Here is a 22,509-nt window from a genome sequence, read left to right as displayed (position 1 = left end):
TACCACCCACTTTAGTGTATCATATATGACCTTGAGGCTACAGAGCTCGGCAGTAGGCTACTACCTCCTGCCATGTAAACTCGTCACCAGGGGTTAATGTGTTAAGAACTAAGTACTACTTCAATACATCTTTTTTTTGAGTAAATTTAAAGAGGGGTAGTCATAATACTACATTTTATGTACAAATTAAATCAAAGTTATGTGAATATCTTTTCTAATTTTTCATGATTATTTCCACAATAACCTGACATAAAGTTCATACCAGTCAGTATTGATATATTTTATGTAAGCATCCATTTATATCAAATTTATACAATCTGAAAATTTTAGTCTTGATTTGGAGTTTTGTGCTCAGGAGATTGATAATTATTACCCATGGTTGCGGCTGAGAAAGCATGCAACTCATATTGCTCCCCCCTCTTTAAATAGTGATGTATGCCATGTGTTCCTGTGTGTCCGTCTATCCACAAAGCACATAAAAGAAATGGCAATCTATTCAATAAGTATCCTAGCCATTCTTGGAAAGTGTTCCCTGGAAGTGGCGGTTTATAGTTTTCTTATTGTCGGCAATGGAGAGCGTGTCAAGGGATGTAATTTCAAGATGCACTTACCGAACTGGGCTACAGGATTATTCACTCCTGCCTTAAAATCTGAAGCAGAATCAGTTTTATTGCTATGTTCTGTTTTTAATCTGGGTGGATTTATTTTTTCAAATTATTATCCACTGGAATTACTAATATTCTTGGATGAAAATAATAGTTTGGAATTATAGTGAATTCAGTCAAGGACATTTTGGATTATATGATCGTGATACATCAAAAGACTGTTAACACATTGCCACATTCCAGGCCATTGGCACATTAACACATGCAAGACTATAGGCACATCAACAAATTCAATATTGGAAGTTATTTTGAATACCACTGGAATTCAATTGGAACTTAATACTTTTGGACTTGTGACAGAATTTTTAGGTCCATTTGGGATTTAATTCACAATAATGCAAATTCTTTCTAAAAGTTTACTTTGTTTTCTTGGGAAATACATTATTTTTTTTATTCTACAAAACCTGTCTGGTTTCACTCTTTTCTGTTACTTAGTTTAAAACTATAGTGTCATAACAAACTGCTGAAACATATGAACTCTAATATTTTCTGTGAATGCATAACACAACTTTTACCTAATATATTTCATCATGCTTTATCAAATATTTTATATTCACAACATTTTTGGAGTCCTCAAAGTTACCACCACAAAATAAAGTATATTATAAATATTTTTCATTTTTCTTATTTTCAGCAAATGCTGCCATTTATGCTTCTATCAGAAGTGATCATCTCTCCTAATGTTAGTCTTATACTATTTTTGTCCTGGTCATTTAGACATATGTTGATTATCATGACTCCCTGTGTGCTTTTATTTCTGAATAAGGGAATCAGTTAAAGGAAGTGAATAACTTTCATTCAATTTTTAATAGTCTTGTGCTTTTCGTTTACTCTGATCGAAACAGGGGTACTAGTTTCAAAGTGTCCTTGAGAAAACTAGAGTTCAGTTATTTTCTACAGTTACTATTCTGATAACAATTAAACAGTTTTATGAGAATAAAAAGTCGGTTAATACATATATATGTGTGTGTGCAATGTATAGAGAATATCCAAAATAATAATCACCAAATTACAAATATGGCACACTTTTATTGAATTTCAACAATGTACAAACATCAATAGAAACTGAAAATCTGTTTGTAAAGCACATATGCAATGACTGCAGCCACAAAAGTCAACGCTGAAGAAGTTCAAAGTTTAAGAAACAGAATGGGCAAAACTACCTTAGCAACATAAAAATGTAACCTGGTCATCTACATATGCACAAACATGCCTGTAACAACTTACAATCCTGCTAACAAGGTTGCCACCCCTCCAAAAGTTTGAAAATTTATGAAAACTGAGACAATTGCTTAAGTAACTGAAAAGTCTCAATAGGTCATCAAAAATTGCTTACGAACAAGCCAACCAAATTTGTTTGTCTGTGTCTAGTAATTTTTGCACGATTGTACTGACAAAGTTTTCACCAAACAACTCAAAGTAAAGAATGTTTGAAAAATTTAGAACACTGCTGAAAAATTGTTTTAAAAAATCTAATAAATATATGCCATCTAAATTTCATTTATTCACATTGTCATTTTTGTGTAATCCAGCTAAAACACTTGGGATGGAGAGAGGGATGTAAAAAGCTGGCTGTAAATGATCGTCATTAGACATTCCCCTTGAAGCAGTTAGGTCACTACAAAAATATTTGCTTTCTCTTTTGACAAGACTGCAATAGATCTGGGTCTATGTTGTTCGCAGCTGGATGTGGCTTGACGATGAGTGTGTATGGTAAACAAGTACAAGTTCCCTGATACTTATCAAATAGGAGATTACAGAGGATAAAAAAAAAGAAACCTTGATGATGTGCAAGGCATGCCATAAAAAAAAACAATCAAAATCTGTTGCAGGCAATCCAAAAAGAGATTCAAGAAGTGTTTTGTCTTCTAAAGAGATGACACATCAAGTTCCTATATTGAAAGAAAATAGTAGAGAAAGGTTGCCGCTGGCAGAGTGCAAAAGATGTGGAAAAAAAAACTTCAGGTCATCCATGCAATCTATAAAAGAAGAAAACTGCATGCTCCACAGATGTTTAAAAACTAATCTAATCAAAGATACACAGTTCTTTCTCTTTACTTACTGTATATCCTGTCTTGTAAGTCAAATCAAACTGTAGAAAACAAAGATCCAGATCTGCCATAGCATAATCTGCCTGCAGAGCAGGGTCTATGTTGTTTGCTCTGATTACTCCTAACAGAACTGCTTAGACCCAAATCTGCCTGCACATTGTGTGATAGCAGACCTGAGTCTGTGCAGTTTGCACTTGGACTCATCTTATAAGTAAGTATATACAGTAACACAAATATGCCAAAAATAAGATGTTTTTTTTAAATCTCTGATTCTATTATGTCTGCCACTGTACATAAAAAATTTGGAGGATAATTTTATTTTATCATAAAACTGTTTCCATCCTCTGAATATCAATAGTTGACAAGCATGGCAACATCAATTGCTGTTGCTGCATCATCCACTGATAACAGCGCCAACATTTCTTCCCAATTTTTTTTTTTTTCTCTTCTTTTTAACAATTTACCCTGTATACTTCCTTGGGATGAACTGTGATGAACAGCAATGCAATAATGAGAAAGAAGCGTGATTAAGACATATCCCATTTTTTATTTCTGTTATAATTCATGCAACATAAGTCAGGACTGAAAATTGCTTTTTTTAAAAATTGTTAAAACATTTTGCTACCACTCATCGTCTAGAATAATTGATGAAAAATCTGCTGTAAATATTTAGACAATTATAAAAAAAACAATTTACCTTTTTTTTACTTTTTGCAAAGTATCAACAATAAAAAGTACTGAATAGCTTTGTATGTATTGCACATAGAAAGTTTTTTTAAGGAATATTTTAAATGAATAAATACACTGGCATTAGATGCATATTTTTTTCTGTTTATTATTTTAATTTATTGCAATCTTTATTTAGATTTTTCCATTAATACAACCATTAAACCCCATAAAACCCAACCAAAGGATATAAAATACTCAGTGCACTAACACAATTTCCAGTTACCTTACAGCTGCAAGTACCACAGGTACTTACTTATAAGTCAAGTCAAATTGCAAACAACAAAGACCTTGATATGCCATAATATAATGCTCCTGAAGATTAGGGTCTATGTTGTTTGTTCTACTGATTACTCCTAACAAGCTGCTGAGAACCAGATCTGTTAGCACATTATATGACAGCAGATCTAGGTCTGTACAGTTTGCAGTTGGGACTCATAAGTGAGTATATATGATATCAGCTAAAGAGGCACAATTTGCAAACAGTTGCAAATGTAAGGAATCCCCTTCATAATTTTTTCTTAAAAATTCTTTGTAATTTATATGTTCAGCATTTAACGAGAACAAGTAGCAAAATGAAAGCATTTAAAATCTGGCCAATTGCTAATTGGATTGTTTGAAAATTTTCAGCCCTGGACCTTTTGTACAACATAATTTATAGCACCAGCCACATGTGTATGATGATGGGCAAATTCAAAATGCATCCAATATGCCTGAAAAGAAGCACCCTACTCCCATTCACTTTGAATTCTGAAAAAAAAACAAAACAATAAAAGATGCATAAACAACAAAACTGCAAACTGAAGTCTGCCCCATGGATGCAACCAAACCGTACCCTGAAAATTGCAGATACAAAGAAAGCACTATTATAATAATTTTCTAAATCTCCATCCCTTTCTTTAAACTTTGTTCAGTGGTTCATTTTTTTTATTACAACAGTGTATCTGCAATCTTTCTAAGGTAAAATAATTAAAGATGTTAGAAAATATACACTGTATGCACTGATATGTATGTACCAAACCATCCCTGGCCAATATTATAACAATCAATTCGTGTCAGTCTTCAACCAAATGTGATCATTTGTCTTTGATATTTGTAAATAGTTATAAATGTTTAACACGACCAACCTTTTTAGTCTGAGAGCAATAAAATTTGTAAGAATCTAGCAGATTATTGAAATTTATCACTATAAGCTTCATCTCAAACTCATTTTAATTCTCCGCCAATTAGGAACAGGATGTGGTTTTGTATATGCATTGTCCATAATCTCAATTGAAGAAGGTAGACCCAGATCAAAATTACAACATGAAAAATGGTTTTAAAAAATATCAATGACTAAGGATTGTTCAAAATGGAAAATATAATTAAAACCTGAATATTTTCGTAAAAATTCTCTGGGTTCCTAAAAATAAAAACAAATATCTGTCAAAGACATTGCTATTCCATAACTCTTATCTCATCACAAATCACCACTTGGTATTTTACTTGTCGACATAGTAGCCAGATGATTTGTCACATTAGACAAGTACTAAAATTTATTTTCAGAAATTTGTCTGACAAAAATATCCTGCTAGGACTGCAAAATATCTAACAGATACTGGGTCACGACCCTTGAATAATGGTCTGGATGAGGGCTCACGGGCAACATAAACCTCTAATAATATCTGTATTAATTAGGAAACATGAAACTTGTGGGTATCATTAATGGCCAGTCATTGCTGTTTGGCCTTTAAAGGCACTTTCAACATATTGGTTATAGCCAGCCAATGAAATGGCATCTTAAAATACCTTTCTCAAAGACATACCTAAGCAGCCAACCATGGTTGGCCTGGTCAAGTATAGGCCCAATACCAAAGCTATAACGTTAGGATTGCAAGTCTGCTGCTCAGCCAACTGAGTGACAATATTTCCTAAAGCAGCAATTGAAACCTTTTTATCTGCAAATTTAAATATTAGGGAAAACAAATTCAAATCCAGCTCAAAGGATGGCTGTTAACTGAGCATTTTTTGAACAGACATCAGGGATTGAATGGTACATTGAATTTACACCGTATGATTACAAATTTGCAGAATATGTGCAAGAAGTACAATATATTACCCTCGATATATGTTTCTTGTCAACCTCTTCAGTGCCTTGGTTCCTGTTACATTGTTACTATTTATCAGCTTTTTGAAACATGTATCAACATTATATATTAACTGATGTAATGAAGCTTGATGCAACAAAAAAAAGCACTGAGTCAGGACTGAATGCTAGTGCCAATTAATTTCTGTTAATGAAATGCAAATAGCTTTATGGTATAGGAAGTTAAGTGCAAGAATGCTTGTTTTAGCTTCTAAAGCCAGAAATTCACTTTGTAATAAATTTATCCTTATAGGCTGAGACATTATTATAAAAGGGAGTCAATCATAAATCATAAACAAAAGTGAGGCAATCAACTTTGTAAAGTGTAGATCCTCAAAGGCTGAGACCCCATTCTAAAAGGGAGGTAATCATAAAGTTGGGTCAGTCCAAACTTGACTTTTGTCAAGGATGGTTGTTCCTGATAGTGATTAACAATTTGACATCCCATTTATAACAGATCAATTCTAACTACATGAAGATGGCATCTAATTAGAATACAACTCCATGCACCAGGGGACCAGAAAATATATGTTAAGTTTTCCACATCTTCTTCGACTTGGCATATTGGATATCTCTGCCTACCTGACCATCACAGCTCCTATGTAATGAAAACTGTGATCCCCAAGTAGCAACCCTTTTCTAGTTGTTCTGGCCAATTTTAGGATCTCAGCCTTTAAGTTTTTGCCATAAACCTTCACAGATTCAGGAAATTTTTTCAAAAGCTGTCAAAAACTGCCTAAAACAATCCCCACCCCCACACCATATTCAAAATTTTGATTGTTGATACCATTATGGCCCTGGTACAGATTATGAACATGACCATCATTGTGACTTCTTTAGGAAGATCACTCAATCATTCAGAATCAACTTTTCTTGGCACTGAAAGGGTTGTACTAATTGAGGTTAAAACTGCACCAAGTCCCTCAGAGTGCCTGTTCCACATAGCTTGTGTACTCACATGTCCACGCTGTTGAGATGTATCAAGTACTCTGTAGTTAAGCTGAATGGCTGGAAGAAAGGGCAACTCTGACATGAAATGCTTGGCTTCTTCTCATTTATTATTCTATATGTCCCTGAAGCCAATAGTTCTTATCTGTTGGTTCAGTATTCAAAAACTTGTTATTGATATCTACAGAGTTCCATGCTATAAAACAGTGGAAATAATGAACACTGGATCCTGCTTGGACCTCAGTCAAAGATATATCAAGGACATACATGTAATACACTGTTATAGCCAATGACTTGCACAACAAACAATACTGTAATTGAAATCATCTATAGTGTTAGGATTATTGTAGTAAATGTGAAATAAACACTTAATTGTCAATTACAATGTCTTTTAGTTACATGTATATATGGATCGATGAATTATCTTTCCAAACATCTGCAATATTTGCTTCATCTAACTACTATATTTACTTGCTAATACATGGGGTTATGGACCCTCATCTGCTGTTGTATATGCTGCAGATCAGGGTCTATGTTGTTTGTTGTACAAACTAAAAACAAACCTCATATATCCACATCTGCTGGTGCATAATGCAATAGCTGATTTTGGTGTATGAAGTATACAGTTGGATCCAATTTATGAGTATGTATGGTACATGATTTTACCAAAATGTTTCCAATATCAGCTTCTATAGAGATTAATAATGGGGATTTGAAAGGCTGCTGAATTCTCAAGATCAACCCAAATCAAGTTTCATGTTTTTTTTTACTGAATGTAAGTTTTGCAATTTAAATTTCTTTTCCATTTCAATTAAATTGGATCTGTTGTAAACTCTAACAATCCTTGATAAGATGGATTCCATTGCGAACTGCACAGATCCAGAATGGTCATTACATACTGTGCTGGCAGATCTGGTCTATGTCATTTATTAGGACAAATCAGTCACACAAACAACACAGACCCTGATCTGCAGGCACATTATGCAACTGCAGATCTGGCTCTATGTTGTTTTTGTAGGTGGACCTGACTTATATATGAGTGCATATGGTACATGTATTTCCCAAAAATGTCATACTGTCCAAAAATCATTCCATAGATATGGATGGCATGCATTTAAATTTTAATAAAATCCATAACTATGGATAATGTCTTCACTTCCTCTCCTGCTTTCAAAATGGTCCAAAATATGTATCAAAATGATGCAAACTAGTCTTGTACAAGACTGACAGCATTGTCCAATGACAAATGACAACACTGAGGAGTTTAGAGGATACACAAGTATGATCATGTGAGCAATCAAAAATGATTGGCTTCATTCTCACTGATGATGCAACATTTAAAAAAATCAGTGTGAAAGAGGCGCATATGAGAAAAAACAAGTCCCAGGGATCAAAAGAGAACAGATCAAATAAAAATTGTAAAGAAAGTCATGACTATACAAGGAATCAGTTAGACAAAATTCTTTTATGTTCTACTAGGTATATTGTAGGGTGGGGAACTGACAGTGAAATCTTGGGTGCTAGAATGCCTTTTATTTCTCTACCAACAATCTTTTCATCTCCCACCCCCCACCCCAAGCCTCTCCATCCGATATCCCATTCAAGCATATCATCTAACGCACACACATCACACATATAAGTTGTTGCTTCCTTTCTAACACTTTCTTGACACAAAATAAATCACTATTGCTATATCAAAGACTATTGTGGCCAACAAAAAGTCTGTTGGTATAATCCTGTAAGGGAGGTAATTCTGTCAGACTAAATCAATACAAGGGATGTAACTAAATTACTGCATGAGAAGTTTACCTTTAGCTCAAATAATTCTTTCTAATAACAGAATGTGTGAAAAGAAACAAAAAAGCTGCATGCTTAATCCATGCTGGTTAAAATTTTATCTCAAATAATGCACAGCCACAATGAAAAGTAAGAGACAGATGAACAAAACCTGCTGTGAAGTTGTTACAAACTGCTCATAAGCTGAACTCGCAACTTAATGCCACTGTAAATTCTGTTATCTTTGCAAGTTAATTCATTGTGAGAAGATAAATCTGCTTTTCAATGCCAGATGTAAGCATTCAATTATCCTTTTTATTATTTTTGGAAAATTCTTTTTGACAGCATAGTTAAGTACAGAAAATTCTGCAAGTTTATAGCAGATGTCAACTTTTGGCGGCATTGACATTATCCATGCTGTAAGGGACAGTAAGCCACTGCCTGCTCTGAGTAGTTGATAAGTGTTGAAATTTCTACAAAATGCTGAATTTTGTACTTAAAATTGATAATACTTTCATATGAATTTTTCAAGAGTCAATATCTGACCTATAGAATATGTGAAGTATGATTTATGCTAACATGAATCAAGTCAGATTAAGCATGTATTAGATAAATGATGAATGTATTAATTAGAGAAATTATCCATGTATTAATTAGATAAATTATGAATGTATTAATTAGAGAAATTATCCATGTATTAATTAGACAAATTATGAATGTATTAATTAGTGAAATTATCAATAAGGTCTCCACCCAACATGTTCGAGTATTTCTGCTAAAGGTGTAAAAAGGAGTTAGGGTAGGAAGGTCTGTATGGATTTTATCAATTACTGTTTTTTAAAAATTCAGTTCATGTTAGTTCATGTCACAGTTTCCAATCTAAAATTATTGGTTTAAAGGTGAAAAATTGGGCAAGGCTGGTACCAAATTTTGTGTGTGTGATCAGAAGTTACTGGCTCAGGAATATTAAAAAAGGGTAGACCAGGTTACCAGAATCACATATAATTTATCTTATCATTTCTTTAATTTTGTTCAATATCAAAAGCAAAATGGCTGTAGTTCACAGATAAACTTGATAATTATAGTGATAAAGATTATCATTGACATTCTTGTCAGTCACATCAACTTTATTATTGTCTACTATGGCAATGAAAGATCATATTTAAATAGAAATTTTCACTTTCTAAAAGATGTGTAAATATTTAGAGATTTTACAATTGTAAACATGACAGCTCTATAAAAAAATAAAGGAACATTTTTCTCATATTTTTTGAAGACCTACCCTCTCCTGATTCCTGCTGGGATTTCCTTATTTCTGAGGTATTAAGATCTTTTATGTTGAACTCTCGCAGCTCCTTTTCAAAAGCGTTGACCTCTTCTTTCTTCTGGCTGATTATCTTCTCCACAGATGCCAAATCCTCTTCAGACATTTTCAGATTTCCAATAAGTTTACTAATTTCTTCTGACCTTATTTTCAACTCTTTCTCAAGTTCGGAGATTTGTTGTTGAATTTTTATTTCTTCATCTTTTCTCCGTTTCTTGTCTTTTTCTATCACATCTTTCTCCTTGTCCATTTCCTCACTACACACTTTGACCTTGGTTTGAAATTGCTTAAGGTCATGTTCACACTTTTCAAGACGTGTCTTAAGTGAAGTTAATTCATTCTTTAATACTTTTTCTGTCTGTTTCTCCAATTCTAATTGGCCAATCAATTGTCCTGAGTCTAACTCTTTAATTTCTATTTCATACTGCTCCTGTAAATGAGATAACCTGGAAAACTCTTTTTGGGCCTCTTGGATCACTTTCTCCAGTTCCAGCTCCTCTGCCTCTTTTGATTTCAACTCTAAAATAAAAAAGTGATATACTTTAAGGCAACCAGTCTGAATCCATTTCAAATTCAGAATCAGTTATAGCACCATGTTTCTCTGTTTATTATACACAGTTTTATATATTTTTCTTTGCTTTATTATAGAAACCAGTTACAACATTGTCAAATGTTGTATTCTTAACTTCCAAAGTAAATGCACAGCCAAGTCAAGTTGTAGTTACAAAATGAACCATGCACACAATTTAAACTAGGCAGGATTCATTCACCTCTCCCCCAATACTTCAACAAGCAGGAAAATGTTCCTAATTTGTTAAGGTCCTGATTTAGTCTTTCTTTTATATGATCAAAAGTTTTTAGCCAATTTAAGTAGTACACAAAAAAAGCTTTCTTATGTCTATCTTAAAATGCTTTTGTTAAATCATGCTTGCAAGACTTTTGCCAAACAAATAACAATAGTTCATAAATGTTATATATAAAAAACCAAACAAGAGTCCATTGAAGAGTCAGAGCCGCTTGAAGGGATTGACACTCTACTGGGTGAAAAGAATTTCCAGGAATTCAAAATAAGAACATTTCTTCCTTTTAGCTGTCGAGTGTTAAAAACATCTTTGATATTCTAAAGTGATAATCAGATTTTCAAATCAGTTGTTCTGGTACATATACAGATGTCAGCTTGGAGGAACCATTTTCATTTAGGACAAAGCAGACATCATTAAAAGTTTTTTTTGTGAAAACCCTATATCATAATGATCATCTATTTGGGGAAAATTGTAACAAGGTTCTAAAGCTACTAATCATGGCACCCATATTGGATAAATGACTGGCACTTTTATCATTTAGGAAAAACTACATATCATTAAAAGTCACTGGTGAAAACAAATGTTGATATAGCCATTCATTTTGGAGAGAAACAAAGACAATATTTTCACTATTTTACTTTCCATTCAGAAGGAGTAGCAATAACACGATTTTCATGATGGCTGCTGTGGTGACCATATTTAAGACCAAATGGACATCATAATAAGTGTTCTGGTGAAAACCCCACATAAATATCACTTTCTGTTCAAGCAGAGTTGTGATAAGATTTTTTTTTATACAAATGGCTGCCATGATAGAAATACAGGATGTCAGATCAGTACAATTTGACTTCTGAGACTGACCTACATATTCCAGTATCTACTGGCCTCTTTATTATCCGAAGTGCAATCCATCCAAAGTTTAATCAAGGAACTTACTCTAGAACAAAAGTTATTTAGTGGAACATATTTTACTTTGAGCCACAATGACCTTGACCTAAGAGCTTTGGATCCCAAAAGTGATGGGCTTCTTCAATACCTTAAGTACAATCCCTCTACAAACTTTGGTCATGGTACTCAAGTTATTACAGACAAAATTTTGTCTACTTTGCGGTCAAAGTGACCATGACCTTTAAGCCTTTGACCACAGAATTATTATATTTATTTCTTATACTATATGCAAGATATCCACTAAGTCTGGCAACTGTTTATGGTGGAAACCAAAGATTCTATACAGAGACCATTTTTCTTTTTTAAATCACACTTAAATTGATCTTTGACCTTTTGACCCCTATGACTGATAGGATTCTCGTTTACCCCAAGTACAAGCCATTACAAAGTTTGGTAAGTGTAGATCATGAACAACTTCAATTATTGTGAAAACATGAAATTAGTAACAAATGGATGAATAACATAATAGATTTGTCATATAGTGGGCACATAAAAGTTGCTGGAATGACCTAAATTTGTAAAAAAAATAATATGTACATATTCCTACAAAAAAAGACCCACAAATGTGTATTCGTCAATCACAAGTGTTTAAGTTTAATCACACTTGAAAGTCTAAGAAAAAAGGTTAAAGCTGTAAAAAAAAAATTATTAAAAAAATGAATAAATGGAAAAATTACTAAAATGGGCTGGGAGTTAAATCATGTCATCTCTGCATTACATATTAACACAAGCAACCTAATCAAATTTAATTTGACTATCTCAAGTGAATTTTGTTTCATTGTGTTTGCAATTATTTTAATGTATCTTCAGTGGGAAAAAACCCAAAAAAATTGCTCTACAGGTAATCACATGAAAATCTAACCAGGACACCTACATAATGATGATAAATAAGTGTACTGGATTTCATTTGTTTACCTCAAAGTCCAAGCCCAACTGTGCTAAAAACAAAGCTGACAAAAAAGGCTACAGTCACCAGAATATTTATCAGATGCTGTGACTCACTCAAGATATCTATCAAATTTAGTCTTTTTTGGCACTATAGATTTCGAGCCAGGTATTTTGCTTACAACAAAGTGTGGTGGATGGATGGACAGATGATGGAGGGACAGACCGATGGAGAGAACAAAACCAGTATGTCTGGGGGTTTGGAGGTGGGAGGGTAGGATGGATGCACAACAAAAGATTTAAATTTAGCAATTTTTCAAGAGCAAAGACTCACTTGATTAACAATATAATTACTGTATGATTGGAACTAGCCTCATATTGTTTCCTCCACATTTAAGAAAAATATATGCATGTACGTGGTTTAACTGCATGTATGCACATTATTGGATATATGGTGCCAATTAAAAGGCAATGTAAGCTCAAAAAAATGTAAAGATAAAGAATTCCAATTTAAACTTGAAGAAAATAAAGCCTTGCAAACAGACATGAATATATAGTACAAGATAAAAGGTGATATCCTACAATTCTATAAAGATACACAGAATAATAGATAAAGATGTACAAGAGGACCAAGTGGGCATGATATTGCTTACCTGGCTTACATATCTTAACACTTTACCATTTTATTAAACATGCTTATGCAGTATTGTAAAAACAAAACCTATGTAAACTATCTCCCAAACTTTATGTCATGTTGATTTTACCTGTTTTACTATATGGCTATTTATTATGACAACTTTTTTATATGAAGATAATGGCATAATTAATAATGCACAGATTCTTGCTCATAATTTGAGTCATCCAAGATCTTGACAATATAAACCCATTAACCCAGTTTTAAAGAAAATGGACAAAAAATATAGTATTAATATACATGTAGTTCTCTGATCTAGAGAGGTAACAAGGTCAGCCAGTCAGATACAAGTACATGTACCTTAATAATGCCTAGATTTGAAGTTTGATCAAAGTCAGAACAAAAATATGGATATCACTCAATATCTTATTTGTCCAAGATGTTAATAATATAGCATACATTTGATATAAGCATATATTTGACATAAAATCAAAATCAGAGCAGAAATATGGGCTCCAAAGTGCTAACAAACTCGGTCAGAGATTACCCCACTAATATGTGTAGATCTCACGTATTATCAAACCTATCCAAATCTGAATCATATAAACTTGTACTTCAAGCCTGTTCATAATTGGATTAGAAATATGACCAATGACCATAAGAATGATAACAACATTAACCAATCGATTGTAAGATCACCTCATTAATATGGCAGAAATCTCACTCATTATCATACCTGTCTGAGATTTGTCTGATATAACCCATATTCCAAGTCTGAATGAAATTGTTACGTATCAGAAATATGAACTCCAGAATGGTAACAAGCAACTGCCGATGGAGAGACACAAATCACAATGCATGATGGAAGCAGGACCATACCATAAGCTCACTTGGCCTATATGGCCAGGTGAGCTAAAAACATAAAATCCTTAAAAACAGAGTCAAAATTTATTATACATATATAAACAATATTCCCTCAATAAATCCATTTCTCTGGATGTACATAATAAAGTCTCTTAATTAAGTTGATGTAGAAGAAAGTTGATACACTTGACAAAAATGTGTTTCAAGGTTTGCCATTCAGGAAGTATGCAAGAGTGAGGCATGTATATCTTAAATACAATTGGCTCAACACTACCTCAACAATGAGAACTGACAAAGGAAGTTTAGAAGTTAATAAAAAACAATGCAAGTCAATTTACATCTTCAGGGTAGAAAAAACTAAAATGAATTCCAGTCAGGAAGAATGCTGAAGGATCAATTTAGTTGTTTATTTGCCAAGTGTCACTTTTTACATCAAATACATTATGATATCATTATTTTGATGGTGTCAATACTTACTCAGTGGATAAAATAAACAGGTATCATCTTGCTGTTAACATTTAACAAGGAGGTGCAATATTTACTGTATATTCCCAAGATGGAGAGCTGCAATATCTCTACACTGAAAATGTCTGGGCAGGCCTAGACTATATTTGGAGCACTAGGCTAAGTTTGATCTCTCTGTTTGAGAAAAGCCAAATTAATGTACAGGATATCCCATAATAGTGCTCCTGAATATTTACAATCACTATTCCAGTATAGGCTACCTGGTAATACTCCCCACCTGCGATCTATGTCTACCAAACAGTATAAAATTCCCAAACCAAATAAGGAGTTATTTAAAAAAAAGTTTCCAATACTCTGGAACTCTGCTCTGGAATAGTATTCCAGTTGAGATTAGAAATGCCCACTCTATTTCCTTCTTCCAAACCCAATATATCCAGTGGCTTCAGAGATGCAGCTAAAATAAATAAATTCTTTTGTATGAGGGCCTCAGATAGATTAGTTTTTAGCTAATTGTGTTACCCTCTTTAAATAAGGTCATTATTATTATTATTATTATTATTATTATTATTATTATTATTATTATCTCTGCCAATCAAACATTTGTCTTTTCATAACCTTGGCTAAGACCAATCTAAACCCAAGCATCCAGTCAGTGGGTTTACCAAATTTCACACTAAGTTACTGGACCAATGCTCTGCTTATGTGGTCCAGGGCAGTGTATGGTCCTACTGGTCCTGGACCAGTGAAACGGGAATTTGCAGACCCAGACTAGATAGAACATGCTGACTTGTACAATATTTGAAAGGCAGTTTATGGATTTTTTCATTGATACATGTGACTGCAGGGCAGCTATGGCTGCTTTCATTGCCCTCAAGAGCAAAGTGACTAGGCAATGAACAGCAGAGAAAACATTTTCCAGACTTTATCAACAAATCATGCTTTTGTAAGATCCGCAATATTAACAGCTTGCCAAATTTATGGTTTTGTGAGGCTTTCAGTGTGTAAAGTGAATCTGACAAGATAAGAAAAATATTTGAGTTTAGAGATTTCAGTGTAGCTCCAACCACCACAAAAGGGGTGTCATTAATTTCTGAATTTCAAGACAGTGTGTGAGAAATCTGAGTTGTCAGATCAATATCATCATACTTATTTGATTTCAGTGATTCTCAAAAATGATCTTGATTTACAAAACATTCCCAGCTGGACAAAGGATATGAATATCTCAACAACAAAAGTAGAATTTCAGGATACTGGACAAAATCAAAGCCAAACTTGCATCACCCCTATCTGCGGGTAAAATAAAAGTGCAACAGGAGAAAGGAATTCATAAAAAATACATGCCAAATGAACAATCAGGTTCTTTGTCTGTGTGAAAAAATAGGAATTCTATGTTATCAACAATTCTTGAGGGTAGAATTTTAATTCAAGAGGACTTATATCCGGTGTGGTTAAGAAACTTGTGCTTATTAAAAGTGATAAAAGAATCGTTATTTTTAACGTATAATTTCGAAAACATTGCATAAATAGGGTTCAATCATTGCTTTCTTTTTTAATTTAGCATTTCTCTGTCTCTTTCTCATTGCCAACTCACGGTATGAGTCTGGTAACCAATGACCTAGATGTCAATGGTACTTAGTTACACTAAGCTGTGTTTTTCCGCAGCAAATATTATTACTCCATGTTACCAGTGGAGAGCTAACAGGCTATAAGATTCATTGGAATCCTTGTAATCATTAAGTATGGTACTTAATCAGACAAATAAAGACACATGATTGGTTGAAAAATTAGGTTAATATAGATGGGCAAAGATAACCTAAGCTGATAAGGTCTGCCTTACAATGAGGAATACATAACTAAGTTATCAAATGACAAAGGTTACACATCCTATTTGTTTGTAAATTTAATGGCACCTATCTGATTTACCATTCAGAATTTTATACAGATAGGTCAGTTAAACAATCAAGTGATTACAATATTATTATCAATGATCTTCCCCTTGATACAGTGCTGTATTTATTTATTTCCAAAGGAAATTGGGAAACAGGTTATGCCCTCTCCCTGTAAATGACATGAATGTGTGTGTGTGTGTGTGTGTGTGTGCATGTGTGGTTGTGTTTGCATGATTTGGATTTTTAATGTAGCTTTAACAATTTTTCAGTTGCTACAATGTCTGCAGTATGGCAGTTTATAGTGATGTCGAGCGCTGTGGCATCATGCCGCAGACATGTAGCATGATGTCCCACCCAGACACATTGTCCTGACACCAGGTTGACCAGTCCTAACACTAATCTCTTAATGCTAAGTGCGAAGCGAGGTAACTTAAGTACCATTTTTAAAAGTCTTTGGTATGACTTGGCCAGGGTTCGAACCTGTGACATCCTGCAACCGAAGTGGGTACTCTAACCACTGGCCACCGAAGTGGCTTAATGTTATGAATAAGAAGATAATAAATCATAACAGAAATTGTAAAATGATGGAGCACAAATTATTAACATTAAAGAACAAACACATTTTTGATAAATTCATCAGGCACAATTAAATATGATTTGTTTTAATTTTGCATTCCAACTGTTATAAACTTTGACACATGTAATAATAATAATAATAATAATAATAATAATAATAATAATAATGATGATGATGATGATGGTGATGATGATGATGATCTGTGCAGATTAATTAGCTGTTTACATATCGGGAGATTTCTGAAAGAGACATGTAAACAAGGAAACAGTTTGTGTGTGATTAGGATTTTTAACGCAGCTTTAATAATTTTTCAGTCATATTGCTATGATGTCTGCAGTGTGGCAGTTTATAGTGATGTCTAGCACTAGGGCATCATGCTGCAGACATGTAGCATGATGTCCCATCGAGTCACATTATCCTGACACCAGGCCAACCAGTCCTAACACTAATCTCTTAATGCTGAGTGTCTTGCGAGGCAGCTGTTAGTACCAATTTTGTAAGTCTTTGTTATGACTCAGCCAGGGTTTGAACCCATGACCTCCCACTTCAGAGGCGGATGCTCTAACCACTAGGCCACCGGATCAGTAACAAGAAAAGTTTGTAAACAGTTCACTTCTCTGGTAAGGACAGTACTTTAGAGACTTTCCAAAATGACGTGAATCTCCTTACCAAAAGCTAAGTAAAACCAAGAGCTGTAACAAGACAGCATAGCTTGCCTGTACACCATAATGACAACTGAAAACATTTGATCAAGCCATTCAATGTTTCAGTTTTGCTCAGATTTCCGGATTTTGCTGTAATTTGTACTTAAAAGTATTTGCAGCTTAGTTTCTAACTTAGTTTGTTTTATTATTTTTTGTGTGTTTAATTTAGCATTGAACTTTAGATTAAACTAAACAAAGTCAGGGTCTACAAAGGTGAAGAGAGCATGTTGCAGAATGAACTGATTCAGCTAATATATCCAGAGAATGAAGAAAATACTATTTAAGGCTTTAGGGAATAAAAGTAATTGAAAAAATAGTTTAACCAAAACATTAATTAAAATTTTCTATGGCTATGACCTTGACCCAAAGGTCAAAAAGGGGCAATTGAATATGTCACTGAATAAAATATGTCAACATTATGATTCATGCCAATCAATAAAAGCAAATGAAAAGATGTGATGTGATTTGGATTTTTAACGTAGCTTTAACAATTTTCCAGTCACATCGCTACGATGTCTGCAATGTGGCAGTTTATAGTGATGTCTAGCACTGGGGCATCATGCTGCAGACATGTAGCATTATGTCCCACCCAGTCACATTATCCTGACACCAGGCTGACCAGTCCTAACACTAACCTCTTAATGCTGAGCACCAAGCGAAGCAGCTGTTAGTACCATTTTTGTAAGTTTTGGTATGACTCGGCCGAGGATCGAACCCATGACCTCCCGCATCCGAGGCGGACGCTCTAACCACTAGGCCACTGGAGCGGTTCAAATGAAAAGAACTTTAACCAAATCATAAAACAAAATTTTGATGGCTAAGTCCTTGACCACAAGGTAAAAAGGGCAGGCAAATTTGTTACTGAATGAACTGTCTTAAGCTTCATAATAATTCATGCCAAGTATGATGAGGATCTATTGATAGGTTTAGGAAATATAAGGAAATGAAAACATTAACCAAAATCATAAGAAACTCTGTGTGTGTGTGTGTGTGTTTGTGTGTGTTTAAGTAGTACTGGAAAATATTCTAAATGGCTTTTCAATATCAAATTAGTACTGAAAAATATTTTAAATGAATTTCAAATATTGAAGTTGTCCTGAAAAATGTTTTAAATGAATTTCAAATATTGAAGTTGTTATCGAAAATGTTTAAATGGCTTTTCAAATATTGAAGTTGTCCTGAAAAATGTTCTAAATGGCTTTTCAAATATCAAAATAGTCATGGAAAATGTTCTAAATGACTTTTTAAATATCAAAGTAGTCCTTCCGAGGAAGGTGAGTAACCAAGCTCGGTAAACAAACTTAAGCTTCTAGTACAGTTTACACTTTAATATTCAAATAAATTCAGCAATAATCCTTTCCCTGCTGTTCCTGTAAAACTTGATCAACCCTGGATTTTTCCCTCCCCAAAATGTGGGCAAGTACAAAGTATTGCTGAATGAGACAAAACAGCAAAAGTCAGACAAAAAAGTGGACAGACACTGCAAGACAGTTATTTACCTGTTTCTAAAATCTCCAGTTGTGCACTTTGTAGCTTGATCCGCTCCTGCTGACAAGTGACCAGATGGCAGAGTTTTGCTTTCTCCTGATGTTCCTTTGTCCTCAATAATTCTTCCTCCTCCTGTCTCCTTTTGAGGACATGTCTACCAGGAATTTTGTACTCCTCGATCACAACATCACGATTCGAGTCCTTTACTACATCCGGAAAATTACTATCCAAATCGTATTCCTCCACCTCTGGTTTGGGTATCTCTATTCCTGAACCTGGACCTGGCACAGGGGTCACACTGTACACTGGTACACTGATATCATTGTCCACAGCAGGTGGTCTTGCTAGTTCGTGATAATTGTTTGTATTGTGCATCCTTTGTTTTACAGCTTGAAATGCTGAAGTCCTTCTTTGCACAACAGACAAAACAGCACCATTTGGCTCCATTTTGTTTACTGAACTCGGAATGTTTGACGACAAAGATGTCAGTTGTGTCAAATTCTGGCTATTGATATGAGAAGGTTGAAGTGATGGGAGTTTGGAGCCTACTCCAGTTCTTTGTGTTAGAATGGGATTAAGAGAATTTGAGCTAGTTTTTGGCAATATTCCTGATAAAGATGAATTCTGAGATGGAACAGATGATGAATCATGCAAATATTCTCCATTTTGTGTCAACCTTTCTTGGTTATGAGTAACGGTTAATATTTTCTTACTTGGTCCCTGAGTTGGTATAACATTGTAGTGATGGTTAGGAATGTTTGATGTGTGTGCACCACTGAATGTTAATGAGCGCTTGACACTTGCTTCTGGCTGTTTTGGGGGTGGGGTGAAATTATGTGTGAACCTGTCTTTGACTCTGTTTTTATAACCATCACCATCTTTCTTCACTTCCTTGGTGTCTGATCTTAATAAAGTTAGTTGGACTTCATTAGCAAACTCACCCCATTTCTGTAAAACTTTCAAGGGGCACTCTGAAGGGGGCAGAGGTCTCTCATTGTCCCTCCATTTTTCTATGAGGGTAAATCGCCCTGTTTGCCCCATGGCATGGGCAAGGGCAATAACAATATCTTGACAAGTTGTATTATCCGTAACACCACACACCACCCTCTTTATACCATCAACCCATACTTTTAGTTCCATTGTGAGGCTTCCTTACACCTATTAATATCCTTACAATATCATAAACAGTTGAAAAGGACACAGATGTCCAAATGAAGTCCATCGCACAACTGAAACCGGAGTTGTCTCTTTTATCTGATGAAAACTGTGGCAGAGATTACATTTATTTACGGCATTTTCCATATTATCATGTAGATGGCTAAATATACGTTGTTTCATTTAACAGCACTAATATTTCAGTGAATCAATAGATAGAATAAAAACTCTTTTCACACTAGTATCCTATTATCTGATTCTCACAGTATCATGTTATCCACCTCTCATATGATGTAATGAAGCTGTAATGAACAAAACCTCAAGATGTTTCCGACAGGTGAAAGCGCCATCCTTTTTGTTTCTCATTGAAAACATTAGTGTTGTATAGATTCTTGCAGGTGTATTGAAAGCAATCAAGATCATCCAGGTGTATTGAAAGCAATCAAGATCATCCAGGTGTATTGAAAGCAATCAAGATCATCCAGGTGTATTGAAAGCAATCAAGATCATCCAGGAGCATTGAAAGCAATCAAGATCATCCAGGTGTATTGAAAGCAATCAAGATCATCCAGGAGCAAACTATGTTAATGAATTTATGATCAAAATGACAAACTATATTCTTGCTGAGATTTGGATACCCTAATTCTGAAAGTGGTTTCTGGTGGACCAGTTGACAAGGATTTCTGGTGGAGTATTACCTGAAACAGAAAAGCAAAAAGCATATTAATTATCTCTTACTGAAACCTAAGCACAGTTAAATACTTTCACATATCTGAAACTATATTTTTTAATGTCAATAACTTCTAAGTGTATCACAGAATAACAAAGGAGGTTTTCAACTCGTGTTAAACCATGGCTCAGATTTCATCCTGACATTGTAATAAAATAAAAACTTAACTTACTTTCTATGACACTATTCTATTTTATGAAATTCTGCCCAAACTGCTCAGCATTCAGAAGTGGTTGTACTTTTGACTGAGATAAAACCTGTAAGCATCTATTTTAAATTTGAGATAGAAGACTTGACTTTATACCATTTGTGTCCCCTTTTAAGACATTAATTTCCTTAAATTATGTGATTTGATTAAAGGCTCAGAAGTCAAAACACATGTAGTGCTAAATTTAGCTTCTTGAGAACATGGTTATCAGGTTCATTTCCTGGTTTAGTTCAGATATCTATAAAAGTTAGTACTTGCTTATTATAAAACATGAGGCCCAAGTGGGCCTGATATACACCCGGCTGATCACTGCCTAAATGCCAAATGCATGAGCAGATGACAAACACATCTAGGTCATTAGGATCCTATCTGTAGAAATTTCTTCAAATGTTGTTTATTGCATATGTTCTAAATAAAAATCTTCCAGGGTTTCTGAATTCATTTTGCATTGTCATCCATATCTGATGGCACATTTGCAACATACTGGATACTGAAAGACTATTATGCCAATATAGAGTGGCAGACTGGCAACATTTGTACAAATTAGTAAACCACTGTTGCCAGGATGTTGTTTTTTTTTTGAGTTGGTAGGCATTTAAGTTTTTTCTAATTTTAGTTGTATTGGCTATGTATAATGATAGCTTGGCATAATTTGTACTAACTTGAAATCCTTCATGCCAAGGTGCTTTTGGTCTAATTGGGCAAAATTATGTTTTTATTTTTATACATTCAAATATCCTTCCTGCAAGGATGATTTCTGCAAAATTTGGTCAAATTTTGATGAGCAGTATTTTTAAAAAGTTATTTTTAGCAATGGTGGCCATGTCTGATAACATATCAGCAAAATTTATAAATATTTTAAAGCCCTTTATTACAGGATACCATCAAATTATGTCAAATTTTGTCCCAACAGTTTTTTGAGAATAATTGGTCTCAAAAAAGTTTTTCTATTTTAGTAATGGCAGCTGTATGACAGAAATTTGCAAAAAACCTCAAAAGAACTTCCAACAGGATGTTATCTGTCAAATTTGGTCACATTTGGTTGAACCTTTTGGAAGAAAAAAGACTTTTGACATTTTACTTTTTGCAACAGTCTGTTGCAGTCATATTTGACACCAAATTAGCATCATGATTTGAAAAAATCTGAAAGTTCTTTATTCCAGCAGTTTATTTTGATTGTCCATTGTCTCACGATTCTTTTTGTAAAATGTTATTCAAATTCTGTTCTGCAGTTATTTGTGAAAAATTTGTTTTTCAATTTTTAATAACGGCAGCCATATTTGACAGTAGACTGGCATCATTTGTACAAGCATGAAAGCTCTTCGTGCCATGATTCGCCATGTAAAATTTGGTCAAACTGTTCAGCAGGTTCTGAGTTTTGTCACAAGATTTTTTATTATTAGTAATGGAGGCCACATTTAATATCTTATCACTGTTCTTTACATGAAACTGAAATTGTCAGGACGCTTTCTTTAAATTTTTTATAAAAATTCAGTGGATTTTTCAAAGTCATTTCAAGGTTTCTCTATGATTCGTAACAGTGG

The 22,509-nt window shown here is 34.1% G+C and overlaps 1 protein-coding gene across 5 annotated transcripts in view; it reads right to left on the bottom strand.

Annotated features, from left to right (window-relative positions):
- LOC149785263 (uncharacterized) overlaps positions 1 to 22,509 on the bottom strand; it is a 113,363-nt gene that overhangs the window by 4,690 nt on the left and 86,164 nt on the right. For 4 of the 5 annotated variants that reach the window (XM_089979120.1, XM_089979122.1, XM_089979119.1 and 1 more), the window contains 2 exons: positions 18,884 to 20,725; positions 9,574 to 10,134 (listed from right to left, as the gene is read on the bottom strand). In XM_089979120.1, the coding sequence (XP_089835246.1) occupies positions 9,574 to 10,134; positions 18,884 to 20,012 (1,690 nt within the window). In that variant the 5' untranslated portion in view covers positions 20,013 to 20,725. Of the gene's footprint in view, positions 1 to 6,525; positions 6,576 to 9,573; positions 10,135 to 18,883; positions 20,726 to 22,509 lie in introns of all 5 variants that reach the window. The other variant, XM_089979123.1, reaches the window with a different exon arrangement.

The sequence above is a fragment of the Sinohyriopsis cumingii genome, chromosome 13 (assembly GCF_028554795.1).
Source record: "Sinohyriopsis cumingii isolate HCF-2022 chromosome 13, ASM2855479v2, whole genome shotgun sequence".
Lineage (NCBI taxonomy): Eukaryota > Metazoa > Mollusca > Bivalvia > Unionida > Unionidae > Sinohyriopsis > Sinohyriopsis cumingii.
Note: the sequence above shows the minus strand (reverse complement) of the source record. Positions and strands in the feature narration are given on the sequence as shown.